The sequence below is a fragment of the Mesoplodon mirus genome, assembly GCF_964341445.2.
Source record: "Mesoplodon mirus genome assembly, chromosome: 3".
NCBI lineage: Eukaryota > Metazoa > Chordata > Mammalia > Artiodactyla > Ziphiidae > Mesoplodon > Mesoplodon mirus.
In genome coordinates, this window is record NC_138978.1 from 120683913 (window position 1) to 120697949 (window position 14037).

Sequence of the window (14037 nt, forward strand, 5' to 3'; positions counted from 1 at the left end):
TGAAGGTCCCCCAGCTGTCCCTGTCCTGCTATCCTGTCCCTTGTCTTTCTCAGGTATGACTGGCCCAGGCAGGAGAAATCCCTGGGTGGACTCCTCCTCACCTTCCCACCCCAGTCTCTCCCTTTCCACTGACACCTGAAGGATCCTGAAGTCACTGAGGAGAGAGGCAGAGGAGCCAGCAAGAGGTGGGGAACTCTGGGGGACTCTCCTCAGAGCCTGCTCCCTTTCATCTTCCGCTACAAAGGGCCTGGCGGCCCCAGTCCCATCCATCTTGTGCCTGTGGCGGTCCTTAAGCAGCCCTTTGTTGGGACCTGGGGTCAGAGGGCCTGACCAGCATGCTGCCTCTCCTCTGAGCCCCACCCCTGGGGCCCTTTCTTTCCCCCTCTTCCCCTCCTCCTGAGTATCTCAGCCTTCTCCAGCCTAGATCTCTCTCTCTCTCTCTCTCCCCCCCCACCCCCGCTCTCTCAGGGCTTCCTGTCTCTGGCTCCACCTCTGCCAGTCCCTCCCTTGTGGATTCCTGTAACGTGGTTCCTCCTGTCACACACGGGTACGGAGCTGCCCTCAGGTTCTGGAGGCCTCAGAGGTACCCTGGGCCCTGGCTTCCCCAGGGCTTTCTCCTCTCTGGTCTCAGCTGTGCCCTGATTCTCTTGGTTTTGACATTTCTAGACCTTTCTCTCAGCTCCATGCTCCTGTTTCTTGGTTTGTGTGTGTGTGTGTGTGTGTGTGTGTGTGTGTGTGTACTTCAGTTTCCCTAAGAAGTCGGTGTAGACTATCCCAGTGCCTGTAAGTGCCCCTGCCATGTGTGCCAGCCCTGACCTCAGGAGAGAATCACACATACCCCCTCCCTTGTCTTTGCCCTCCCTTCCTCTCTGGCTCTTCTTGCTCTGGCCTTTGTTGGGACTCAGTGACCCAGGCCCCTCTGTTGCCCCAGAGATTTCACCCTCTCCCTCTCCTCTGAGAATCTCGGACTCTAGAAAAGACTCTGCCCACAGATATCTCACAGATTTTCAGGATGCATGCAGGGGGTGGGGGGTCCTATGCATTTTCCCTCACATGCACTGCTGAGTAATGAGGGCAGGTAACAGAAGAAGAGCCCAAGAGGCCTTGGGTTGGGAGGGGAAGCTGGAGAGATTTTCTCACAGGCTGGGCTGGGCTGGGCCAAATGGGTGAGGTGGCCGCTCCCTGGTCCAATCTCCTGGGTCCAGGACTGTAACTTCCTCGTCATCTCAGGCTGGCAGGCAGGGAAGTACTGGAGAAGCAAAGCCAGCAGGAAGGGCCTGCCCAAGGGGAGCCTCCGTCTCAGGGTGGACACACAGCGCAGCTATTGCCTTCAGAGAACCCCCAGTCTGATGGGGGAGACCCAGTCCCTGCTCTCCGAGATCTCCTAGGAAAAAGAAATGTCTCTTCTGTCTGCCATTCTCAACAACTTTATTCACAAAGAGACAAGCTAGGCAGAGAAACAAGAGCAGATGCCCCAAACAGACAGACAGAGCTCCAGCCGCAAGGGCCTGGGAAAGGCTTGAAAAAAGCCCTCTCCAGGGTGGGAGTGGGGAGTCAAGTTGAGGGGGGAAGGGTAGGTTGGGGAGCCAGCAGCCTGGATGCAGGCCAGACAGAGCTGGAGTCAAGGATGGGGTGAGAAGGGAGGAGGTGATGCCGAAGATAAAGAAAGGGCTCAGGCTGACAAGTTAAGACTCTTCTGGGTTAAACCAAACACAAAACTGGCATCCAGAAGGCTCAGCCTGATTCATTCTTCCATTTCTGAAAACAGCACCAGCAGCGACCAAAGCCAGACAGCCATTCTTTTTTTTTTAAATAAATTTTTATTTATTTATTTATTTATTTATTTATTTATTTATTTATGGCTGCGTTGGGTCTTCGTTGCTGCGCACGGGCTTTCTCTAGTTGCAGCGAGTGGGGGCTGCTCTTGGTTGTGGTGCGCGGACTTCTCATTGTGGTGGCTTCTCTTGTTGCGGAGCACGGGCTCTAGAGCGTGTAGGCTTCAGTAGATGTGGCGAGTGGGCTCCGTAGTTGTGGCTCGTGGGCTTTAGAGGGCAGGCTCAGTATATGTGGCTCACGAGCTTAGCTGCTCCGCAGCATGTGGGATCTTCCCAGACCAGGGCTCGAACCCGTGTCCCTTGCATTGGCAGGCGGATTCTTAACCACTGTACCACCACGGAAGCCCCCAGACAGCCATTCTTGACACCTCCCTTCTAATGCATCACAGTCTGCACCCTCCCCCAAATTTTTCTCCACCTTCTGCCGGAGCATCTCACCAGTCTTCTGATGGCTTTCCTTCACTCCCCCTTTTCTCTGTTCCATCTCCACCTGACTGCCAGCAGAAAATCCTTAGAACACAAATGAAATGCCACCCCTTTTTTAAAATCCTTCAATGGCTTCTCATTGCTCTTAGAATAAAATAAGAAATAGTGGCAATTCCCTGGCGATCCAGTGGTTAGGAGTCCGCGCTCTCCCGGCTGAGGGCCCGGGTTCGATCCCTGGTCAGGAACTGAGATCCCACAAGCTGCGCGCGCAAGGCGCAGCCAGAAAAAAAAAAAAAAAAGAAAGAAAAAGAAAAGAAATACTTACTGTGGCCCTCAGGTCCTTCAGGTTCTGCATGATCCAGCCACTGATGGGCCCCAGCTGCCAGGCACTCCAGTTATGGGACCTTGAACAGCCCCAAACTGTCTTTAGAGACTTTACCCCGTGGTTCTCTCTGCCTAGAATACCTTCCCCTCTGCTCTACCCCACAGAGTCCTCCAGGGCCCCCCAAGTGCTTTGTCCTCCAAAACACCTGCTCTTATGATGCTCTGCCCACCCCAATCTAAATGAGGTCTTCTCTATGGCACTTTCTCCCTCTACTCCGCTTCTCCTTCAGAGCACCTACCACACAGGTAATTGCATATTTTTAAATTTTTTTTTGCTGCATCGGGTCTTTGTTGCGGCACGCGGGGTATTCATTGAGGCGTGCGGGGTCTTCGTTGTGGTGCATGGGCTTCTCTCTAGTTGTGGCACCCAGGCTCCAGAGCTCGTGGGCTCTGTAGTTTGCGGCACACAGGCTTTCTAGTTGAGGCGCGTGAGCTCAGTAGCTGTGGTTCATGGGCTTAGTTGCCCTGCGACATGTGGGATCTTAGTTTCCTGACCAGGGATCCAACATGCGTCCCCTGCATTGTAAGGTGGATGCTTTACCACTGGACCACCAAGGAAGTCCCTTGCATATTTATTGATGCATTTACTTTTTAACCATCTTTCCCTACTAAAGGTCTGTTCCCCTCCCCCTCACAGCCCCCATGAGGGCAGAAATCTTGTCCATTTTATTCATTTCTGTGTTTCCAGTACCTAGCAGGGTGCCCAGCTCCTAGGAGGCTCTCAGGAAACAATAGTTGGATGAATAAATGAAAGGGTGCCTCACCTCCCCCACCCCGCTCTCAGAGAGGGGACTTGCTTACCCAAGGACTCTGCACACTGTCTACTCGCTCCCTGGCCCTGACCCTCTGCCCTCAGCTGCCGAATGTGGCCTCTCTTGGGGCAGGAACAGGAGGCTCTGGCCCCAGGGCATCCTGGTCTTGCAGAGAGAGGAGGCTCCCCAGTGGACACAGAGGCTCTGAAGCGTGACCACTGACGGTCTGTGCCGATGGAGGGAGAGGCCGCTTCAGGCCGTGTGAGGAGCTAAGCTTTGGAGAAGCAGCTGAATGCCAGTGGGTGAGAGGGTGGCATACCATGCAGGGGAGGTTGGAGCTGAGGCCTGCCTGGAGGAACACACACAAGAAAGGGCACGGGCTATGTCTTGAAGGGCCTCTAATACCTGTTTGGACTTTATTTTGGACAGAAGGAGGGCGTGCAGCTAAAGGGATTTTGTGTCTTGTTTTATTGTTTTTTGAACAGGGCTCTGACATAATAAAATGTATGTTTTAAAGGATCCTCTGGCAGCACTGTGGAGGATAAATCAGAGACACTAAGAGCTTACTATTGCTAAGTGCTATGTACGTAATGAGATTTATTTTATTTAACTATTACAACACCCTTGTGAGGTAGATGTTATATATAATTGCTGTTTTCTAGATTAGAAGCCTGAGACTCATAGCAGCCCTCTTCATTGGAAAAGTGCTCCTTCCCATCCCATGGGATTCTGATGGGATTGTTAATCACCGAGCCAGACCTGTTCCTTGGCCATGGGTGTGGCATGAGGTCCAGGCCTGGCCAATCAGTGGGCCCCTTGCTTTGCCAACAGCAACTAGACCAAGGGTCCAAGGGATGGTCATGTGATATAAGCAGAACCAGACTGAGTCCTTCTGGGATGTTGAAGATATAGACCCCGGGGGAGAGTCCCCACCCACTTCTTTTTGGATGTCAAGCGGTAACCATGTAAGCTTGGGGCATATGAAGCCAATTTCCTATGACTTAGAGAACATTTCTGTGTGATAGGATTGAAGGCGACCAGTGCACAAAGAAACAGAGGTGAGCAGGATGGATGCAAAGGGAGAGGCTGATGTACTTGTTTGGGTCCCTGGATTTAGCCACACCTGAAGCTAGACTCAGCTGAAACTTCCCAGTACATAAGCTATTAAATTACATTATTTTATGTTTAGTTCAAAACTATACATGTACTCCCCCACCACGTTCAGAGCAGCACTATTTACAATAGCCAAGACATGGAAAATAATCCAAGTGCCCATCAACGGACAATTGGCCTAAGAAGATGTGGCATGCATATACACACACACACACACACACTATGGAATGTTACTCAGCCATAAAAAAGAATAAAATATTGTCATTTGCAGCAACATGGATGGATGCAGAGATTATTATACTAAGTGAAGTAAGTCAGACAGAGAAAGACAAATATTATATATCACTTATATGTGGAATCTAGAAAATAATACAGGGAATTCCCTGGTGGTCCAGTGGCTAGGACTCCACGCTTCCACTGCAGGGGGCCAGGGTTCACTACCTGGTCAGGGAACTAAGATCCCGAAAGCTGGGCAGTGTGGCAAAAAAAAAAAAATAACAATACAAATGAACTTGTTTACAAAACAGAAACAGACTCACAGACATAGAAAACAAATTTATGGTTACCAAAGGGGAAAGGGGATGGGGGAGGGATAAATTAGGAGTATGGAAATAACAGATACACACTAACATATATAAAATAGGTGAACAACAAGGATTTACTGTATAGCACAGGGAACTATATTCAGTACCTTGTAATAGCGTAAAATGGAAAAGAATTGAAAAAATATATATATATCTGAATCACTTTGCTGTACACCTGAAACTAACACAATATTGTAAACCAACTATACTTCAATTAAAAACAAAAACAAGGGGCTTCCCTGGTGGCGCAGTGGTTGAGAGTCCGCCTACCGATGCAGGGGACATGGGTTTGTGCCCCGGTCCGGGAAGATCCCACATGCCGCGGAGCGGCTGGGCCCGTGAGCCATGGCCGCTGAGCCTGCGCATCCGGAGCCTGTGCTCCTCAACGGGAGAGGCCACAACAGTGAGAGGCCTGTGTACCGCAAAACAAAAACAAAAAATCCAGACAAGTGAAGCTCAGAGACACTAAGTAACTTGTCTGAGATCACACAACTAGCAAGCGGCAGAACCAAGATTTGAACCTCTCTTATTCTAACACTTGTGCTCATTTCGCCCTATCACAGCATGATAATGTAAAGTGCAAACAGGCAAACCAGTTAGGAGGTGAGCAATGAGAAAGCATGGTCTAGGGCTGTGGCCTGGGGAAGGAGGGCAGGCATTTGAGAGAGATTATGATATGGAATTTGGGAAGACACGGGACAGACCTGAGTGTGGAGGCTCAGGGAGGTGAGTGGGAGGAGGACCCAAGGGGCCTGGAAGACCCAGGAGACAGGGCAGATGGGGCAGAGTGAGGGATCTCAAGGCAGAGATGGGTTTTTCTCAGACACAGAGGATACCTGGGCAAGAGCAAGGCCAGCCTGTGGGCGGTGACGAGCTCATCTGGAACTAGGTGGGAAGCCAAGGCCAGGCCCAGGGTCGCCCACAGATTGGGGTTGGAGGAGAGAGAAGGAACAATTGGAGGAGGAGGAAGCTGTGTCACCAGCATGGGAGAAGGTGGGCATCAGTTCCCCAGCGCCAGCTCAGAGTCAGGGGGGCCCTGGTGGCCTTGGAAGCCAGAGCAGGAGACAAAGGAGGCTGGGGGAGGGGAAGTGAAGGTGATGTTCATGGATTCAGCAGCAAATGAGAGGGTAGTGATGAGAAAGGTGAAGGGAAGGTGTTTCCCTCCCAGGTGTGTAAATCGCACCGGTGCTGCTGAAACATCGATTCTCTCACACTGCAATTTAGAGGCAAAGTTGAACTCAGGTGACTTACCCAACCCCTTCCCAATGAGCCAGAGACAGGTTTTATTTTCTAAAACATTTTAATAAAATTAACCAATAAATATTCTACACTGTATGGGCTACAGGGACAAAGAGTGGAAGACAGAGGGCCGGTCTTCCCAGTCGGGCCCTCGGGTCCCCTTGCAGAAAAAGAGAGAGACGGTGCTCTGGGCTGACTTGGGGCTGGGACTGCTGACTTGGGATGGGGGGAGTGATTCTGGAACGGGTGATCTGGGGTCCTGTCATCCATCCCACTTTGTTGGTGTATGGGAGGAGAGGAGGGGCCAGAAAAAGCAGAGCCCCTGCAGGAGGCATCCTAGCACCCCCAGAAGTGACTGGGGTGAGGGGAGAGCTAGTCTAGAAGGAAGGAATGGGGGAGGGGCAGCCCATGGGGCAGTGAAGCAGGGAGAATGGGCTGGTGGCGGGCTCTGGCGGCTCTTGGGCCACAGCCACTCACTCTCGGACATAGACCCTGGTGCACACGATGTCGTCCGCCGTCATGGTCTGAAAGGGGAGAAGTCATTGTTAGCCCAGGAGGCCCCTGGGTCCTGTGCTTGGTTGCAGGAGGGTTGAGTGGAGGTACTCTGCTTGACCTCCAGGTCCAAACCTACTTCTTGGCTCAGGACTGACAGGTAAGAGCTGGTCACAAAATGCCTGGGCATCATGGGATGGAGGACAAGACAGCCCCAGGGGTCCATCCTAAGTCTTTCTCCCCGAGCCAGGAAGATCCCCGCGGAGAACTGTTGGGACCTCTCAGTGCATGTCCTTTGCTCCACACGGAAGGGACACCCTTTTACGTTTGCACAAGGACACTGTATGGGACAGGGACAGCCTAGTCCTGCCCCAGCAGCCTCATAGGAGACAGGGAGACCAGCCACAGTTGTTCTTAAATCTCCTGCATCCAGAAATGTCCCAGAAAATCTCTGAAGGTAGCACCGGGCTTGCTCTGAGCTGAGATGAGGCAGGCCTTACCAGGATCAGCTCTCCGTCATTGGTCAGTTCTCTGGTCCAGGAGGTCTTGGGACCCTCTCCCTTCAAAAGCCTCTGCTCGCAGACCATTTTGTTCTCACTCTCCCATTTTACCAGGCTCTGCATGAGAAGGTGGTCAAGTGAGGTGGGTCCACAGCAGGGACAATGCTGTGAGAGGTATAGGGGATGCACCCCCTTTCTACCCACCACCACTATCTAGGGACTTTCTCCATTGGAACTGGAGGGAAGACTCTAGGAAAAGACTGGAAAATGTCATGTTGAGAAGCAGGGCAATAGATGCCATGACCCTGAGGGACCCCGTCCCGGCACGCACCTTACAGGGTCTCCCATCCACAGTCTGCTCCTCAAACTCTTCTCCGATATTGAAGTTGATCTCTGTGGTACGCACGGTGGTAGAGGTTTTGATGTAGAAAGTGTCTCCCTCCTGTTTGATCTCCACTGCTGGCTTGGATGCTGCAGCCACGGCGATCTTCCTCAGCATCACGTTCACCCCTGGAGGGAGAGGAGAGGCTCGACTTTTATGGGTGCTCCAGGCACCTGTCTCACACTCTCCCCAGGGACAGCAGGAGCAGGCTGAACTGTGAGCGGCTGGGAAGAGGGGCAAGCTGCCTGGGTGTCCAAGAAAGTACCTTGAAGGGAGGGCAGGTGGTACGGCCCTGATGGCTGGTGGTTTCAGGGAGAAGGGACAGAGAGGCAGTGCCCTGCCCTTGGGAGTTCTGCTTCTAGCTATGGCCCCACTTGGATGAGTCAGCAGCCCTGGATCGGGATCCCCAAGTCTCAGCTCTTCACTCGGTTCTTGGGGGCAGCTTCCCCCTATTCCTCTCATCCTGCTACAGCTCACCTTGGCTCAATTCACCTCACTTTTGGTCCTTTGTCCACCCTGCTGGAGACCATCTGCTGGGGTGGGCTCATCAGAGTCACTGCGTCTGCACCCCCGCCCAAGTGCAAGGCAGGCCTTCCCCAGCCAGGCCTCACTACTCACGTCCTGGAGTAGGGGCCACTTCCCTCTCTGCCCACTCACCTCCCCTGTCTTGAGGCCTTTATTTGCTGAGCCTCTGTTCCTCCCCAGGATGAGAAGGAGCAGGGATTCTCAGCAGGGGAAGAGGTGGGACAGCTGTTTCCCCCTACAGAATGGTCAGCAGGCTGGGGACATCACAGGCTGTGAAATAAGATCCATTAGGCCATGATTTCCACCTGGCTCACACTCCCTTGCAGGCTGGGTGACCGTGGGCAAATGGCTTAACCTCTCTGAGCCTTAGATTCCACAACTGTAAAATGGAGACAGTAACTTCTTCAAGAGCCTATCACATGGGATGATGTGTGTTCAGGCCCTAGCACACACGGTGCCAGGTACATCTTTATGTTTTCAGGAAACAATAGCTACTCTTATCGTTGTTGTTATTTTCACTGATAAAAGGAAGGCAAAGAAAAAGCCAGAGTTGGGGCTCAGACAAAGTTCCCTGCATCGGACTCCTGCCCACCTGCCCTCCTGGAACAGAAAGGGACACTCTCCTCCCCTCCGCTGATGTGGGCCCGACTCCAGGAACACCCACCCCACTTCAGGGGTCAGGTCTTCTCATTCAGCCTCTGTGGATTCAGAGTCCCTGTGCCTGTCCCCCTATCCTTTCCCAGATTGGACCCCTTCTCTCTATTCCCTAGGTATTTAAAAGGAGTGGAGGATGGGCTTCCCTGGTGGCGCAGTGGTTGAAAGTGTGCCTGCTGATGCAGGGGACACGGGTTCGTGCCCGGGTCCAGGAGGATCCCACATGCCGTGGAGCAGCTGGGCCCGTGAGCCATGGCTGCTGAGCTTGTGCGTCCGGAGCCTGTGCCCCGCAACAGGAGAGGCCACAACAGTGAGAGGCCCGCAAAAAAAAAAAAAAAAAAAAAAAAAAAAAAAAAAAGGAGTGGAGGAGCCGGAGAGAGAGAAGCCCTCTGACAGGAAGTCAAGCAGGCAGGGAGGCACCTCTAGTCAGGGCCCAGGTCCAAGCTCTACACCCTTCACCTGGCCTGGCCTCCTGCCCTGAACTGGAGCAGAACGCTTCAGGGAAGCAATGGGTGGGATGAGGGGCCAAGCTGGGCTGGGCCAGGCAAGTGTGATTCCCTATCTCCCGATGCGGTCCAGACCCCCTGGCCCTCCTCCAAACCTGGGTCCCTAGAGAAACAAATCCCCTTTCCCCTCGGCACCAGAGCAGACACACTCTATTCCAGACAGAAGGGAGTGGGAGGAAGCCCTGTCCCTCAGGAGCCCCAGGAGCCCACTTCTTGGCTGCCGATCTTTTGGGTCCAGGGAGAAATGACTGAGGTTCCCAGGACCAATTGACTTGGTAAAAGAGACATATCCCATTCCACCTCCTTGGACAAAAAGACTACTTCACTCTCTGGTGCTACCCAGGAAGTCCATCCTGTTATCCATCTTTCCCGTTATAGGAACAGGAGCTGCTAGCTATGTGTCATGACCATCATACTGGATGGGATGGGTATCCCCCAAATACCTGAGCATTCCTCCCCAGGAGAGAGACTCTTGCATAGGACAAAGAGGGGTGAGAAGGGACTGAGATTCCTGCGGAAGCAAGGCTAGGTCCAGAGGAGACACCCCTCCAGCCAGCTTCTGATCCCTGTGGTGCTGGGGCCAGGCTCAGCCAACGCTGGCTGATTCAGGACTGTGTTTGTCTAACGGGTCTGTTTTTAATCTGCCCCACAGCAAGCCCTGAGGAGGGCACGTGGCTCTGAGAGACCCCGCAGGGAGGACAAACAGACTGAAGACAGACAGACAACAGGGTTGGGTTTGGGATCTTATCCTCCAGCTGGGGCCTGGGGGTGTGCCAGACCACTGCCTCCTCCACTGGGGAGAGGGGCCAGAATCCAGAGAAGTTGGGGGAGGGAATGGCATCTAGGCTTTCTGAAGGGAAAATTTTTATCCTTTGGCAGGATCTTGGTGGCACGCGGGATCTTGGTTGCAGCATGAGGCATGCATGCGGGATCTAGTTCTCCGACCAGGGATCAAACCCAGGCCCCCTGCACTGGGAGTGCGGGAGTCCCCATTCGACCACCAGGGAAGTCCCTGGATCTTTAATTTCAACAAGGGTAGGGCAAGAAAGGCTGACAGGATTACAAGAAATACTGTGGTCAGACTGCAAGCAGAACTAACGGTAAGGAAGGATGGAAATCCCTGCTTTCCTCACTGCATTCCAGCCCCTTCCTAGTTCCTGACTCATTTCTACAGCCCCCTGCCCCACACAGGGTGCCCTCTGCTCATTCCAGCTGGGGTCTCTCTGTTCAGTTCAGAAATTGATGGCTCCAGGGTTTCCAGGTGGCTTCCCAGTGGCTGGGTCCTTGACTAACCTCCATCTCTTTGCAGAGCCCTCTGTCCAGCCGGCCCAGGCTTCCCCCCCACTCCCCAGACACCAGAGGGCACACAGGAGTTGGGAAGGGGAGTCTGGGTAGATTCAACTTCCTCCACCTTTAACCAACAGACCTAGCTGGGCTGCAGCCCGTCTCCAGGGAGGCAGGGAGAAGAGAATTCGGATTTTCTGAAAGGGAGGGGATGGCTGGGGTTTCACACGAAGCCATTTGTTGAAATCTAAGAAAGTGATAATTATCCAGAGCGAGTTTAGGATTCTGGAGCTGTTCGCTGTAGGAAAATATTTGTCTCACAGATGGAGGGTGGGGGGAACAGAGTGGAAAAGTTCTGAAAGGGGAAGAAAGGGGGATCTGGGGGCCCTGCGGTGACGATCACCTGGTGGGTGGAGCCCCGCGCAGAGAGATATGGAATCTGCCTGGGGATTGGGTTACCTGCGGGGGGCAAGGGGAAGGAGGCAGGAATGCCTGGGGTGGGGGTGGGAGGCTCGGCTGGGTAGGGACCCAGGCTCCCAGCCTGGATGCAGGGTTTGCAGCTTCTGAACTGTGGAGAACACCACTGCCTCACCCCAGGGAATACCGACCTCATGCTTCTGGTTTCTACTTGATTCAGAGGCTGAGTCGCTGCAGGAGTTGGCGTCTGTGGGCGCCCCGCCAGAGGAAGAAGGGTTTAGGTGTTCGGGCTCAGCGCCCCGGGACCCAGCAGTCTGACCCCTATTCTTGGGAATGCAGGCGCCCAGCTTCCCACGCCCTGATTCCAACTTCCCTTTCTTTCTCGTACCCACCTCCGAGGCCTCGGAGCCCCCTCTCCTCTCCCGGGCGCTCAAAAATCTCCTTACCCAGAACTTTGAGCAAATCCTCGAAGTTCTCCGATCGGACGATCTTCCAGTTGCCAGAGAAGTTGGGCATGGTGGCGGTGCTAGTGGCGGTCCCCTTAGATCCTTCGGCTGGAGCACTGGACGCTGAGTCCTTTAGTCGAAAGAGATGTCTCCGCCGCCTTCGCCGGATGGTGAGACTCAGGAACCAGGACTCGGCCGAGGACAACCCTAAATCCGGGCTGGACTCTCGCGCGGGCAGCTTTTATACCCTTCGTGGACCCGCCCTTGCCCAAGAATGAGGTGGTCCCGCCTCCCGCTCCGCCTCCCCCTCCACCCCACCTGGGGGGCCTTGAGCCCCGGCCCTGCATTACCACCCCACCCCCACTCCTACCCCGTCCTCTGGATCTAGCCCAGTGGGCGGGTCGAGAATTCGCTGAGAGGGCCCGAGATGGCTGGCTCCCGCGCCAGTGGGTGGATGAGGAGGCGGACGGAGGGCTAGCCCTCGGACTGGGCTCTCAACCGAGAGGAGAGGGCGCTAGGCCCGGGGCACAGATGCTGAGCTCTCACGTCCTGCAGTCCGAGGCACAGGGTCGCACCTCGCCTGTTCCCCATCCCTGCCCAACCTGACACGGTGCGCTCGACTCCTTGGCGCCGGACACCCGGCGACACCACCGGCGGGTGAACCCCTGCTTGCAAGCCGGAGCTGGGGAAGAGAATGGGCGGCCGAGCTCCGACTCCACTGAAGCTTGAGCTGGATCCAGTGTGACCGCTCCGAACTCAAGAGACCGGCTGGGGAGCCTTGGGGTTCAGGGGCCAGGCACCTAAGTGAGGCAACGGCGCCCCCTACTGGAACAACTCGCAGTGGCTGGAAGGGGGCTTCACCCCCTTCCTACCACCCTCGACTCCCCACCCGGTATCGGGCTCCAGTAGCGCCTGCGGACGCTGGAAGTTGGCGCAGGGACACTCATTCTTCTTAAAGCGTTGGGCGGGCATCGAAGGGTTAAACAGGAGCCTGGAGCGCCAGGCTGGGGAGGGCAGAGGTCACAGCCAATCACTTGACACGAGCTCTTTATTACTGCGCTTTCTCTGTCTCTCGGCTCCCCAGACCCCCGAGGGAATCGCAGTAGGCGGCAGGGAGGGGAGGCGGGGACTGAGGCGCGGAGCCCTTGGCGCGCCGCGCTGCCACCTAGGTTGGGGGGAGTCTGGATGCCCCGGGGAAGGGGCGGAGCGGGGTCTCAGGTGTCACCATTCTGAGCCGTAAAACGGGCGGAAGGAGAGGCCGCCCCTCCGCGAGCGGCTTTGAAGTGGGAGATCAAAGGAGGGGGTAGGGAACGGCTCCCCGCGGAGACCCAAGTGGGAGTGAGCGAGACCCCGGGGGAGAGGGCCGGGAGACAGAGAAACAGAAATGGAAGTCAGTCAGGGAACCTCGGAGACAGGCCGGGAGACCCGAGACCGCCGACCGCAGTGGATGCGGTACCCCGAGCGGGCGGAACCCCGGGGCCTGTCCAGCGCTGAGGGACACTGCGGCCTAGCTGCCCTCGGCGAATCCGTGCACGTGGCCCCGATGCCCGTACCGCACCCCATCCCCGCCACCCTGCCGGAGCTGTCCTCCCAGCTTCTTCCGAGGCGGGGAAGAAAATCCCCTCATCTGGTCCCAGCCCTGGGTTCCTGCCCTGGCCCCTCCCTGCCAGCGTGGCCATGGGTGGAGCAGAGGACAGGCTCTCCGAGATTCTAAGCCCTTTCCCTTAGAGCCCTGGAACGGTCTAAGGAGGTAGGGGCCTTAGTTGGGGAGGAGCCCGGAGGAGGAGAGCCAAGGGAGAGGGGCTGGAGGATTTAGCAAAGACACACTGGAGGTCGAGCCTCTGTGCTGTAAAGAGGAAAATCTCTGAATTACGGGTGTGTAGGGAAAAAATAATGCCACTAGGGTGACTCTGGAGCAGGAGGGATGGAGATTAGACTGTAGAAAGGACTTCTTGACAGAGTCCCACCCTGCAATAACCAATAAAATGTCAGTTCTGAAGAAGGGAGCTGGATGCTCCAGCCTGGTTTTAGGGTTCCAGGTTTGGTGTGGGAGAGTTGATCTGGGGGTGCGTGTGGCCTGGTCTTCTGGAAGTGAGGGGGCAGCAGGGCGAAGGGCTCTCGGAGGATGGGCAGACAAAAGCAGAGGTGGTGGAGGGAAGGGGGTGGTCCCTGGGGGGTGCTTAGGGCCTGGGGTTAAGGCACTGCCTGTGCTCCTCCCCCATCCACCCGGCTCCAGCAACGCTGTAGGTAAAGGGAGGGGATTAGGTTCTGACAATGAAATCAGGCTCCCAGCCAAAGGGATGAGGAGAGGCTGGGGGAGGGAACATGGTGGAAAGCAGACTCCTGCTGCCTCTCCTTCCCCCTCACTGCCCCCTATTTCTTCCACCCAGGTCCCATGTTCATCTCCACTCCAGCCCTCTTGAGACCCCAGCCAGAATAGTCCAGTCTCCTCCTCAATATGCATCCCTCCTGCTGCAAAAGAGAAGGGCCAGTGTTGG

At 55.1% G+C, this 14037-nt stretch overlaps 1 protein-coding gene across 1 annotated transcript; it reads right to left on the bottom strand.

Annotated features, from left to right (window-relative positions):
- Window positions 1-6375: 6375 nt before the first annotated feature.
- On the bottom strand, window positions 6376-11769 carry CRABP2 (cellular retinoic acid binding protein 2). Its single transcript, XM_082614725.1, has 4 exons — window positions 11540-11769; window positions 7657-7835; window positions 7326-7442; window positions 6376-6857 (listed from the first exon to the last, which is right to left on the bottom strand). The coding sequence occupies exons 1-4, from the start codon at window positions 11607-11609 to the stop codon at window positions 6807-6809; spliced, it is 417 nt and encodes a 138-aa protein (XP_082470851.1). The 5' UTR covers window positions 11610-11769; the 3' UTR covers window positions 6376-6806.
- Between the last annotated feature and the right edge of the window lie 2268 nt (window positions 11770-14037).

Coding starts and splice junctions, on each gene's coding strand:
- CRABP2 (XM_082614725.1), bottom strand. CDS start 11,609: ATGCCCAACTTCTCTGGCAACTGGAAGATCGTCCGATCGGAGAACTTC. Junction 7,836..11,539: donor GGATTTGCTCAAAGTTCTGG/GTAAGGAGATTT, acceptor CTCTCCCTCCAG/GGGTGAACGTGATGCTGAGG. Junction 6,858..7,325: donor ATGACGGAGAGCTGATCCTG/GTAAGGCCTGCC, acceptor CTCCCCTTTCAG/ACCATGACGGCGGACGACAT.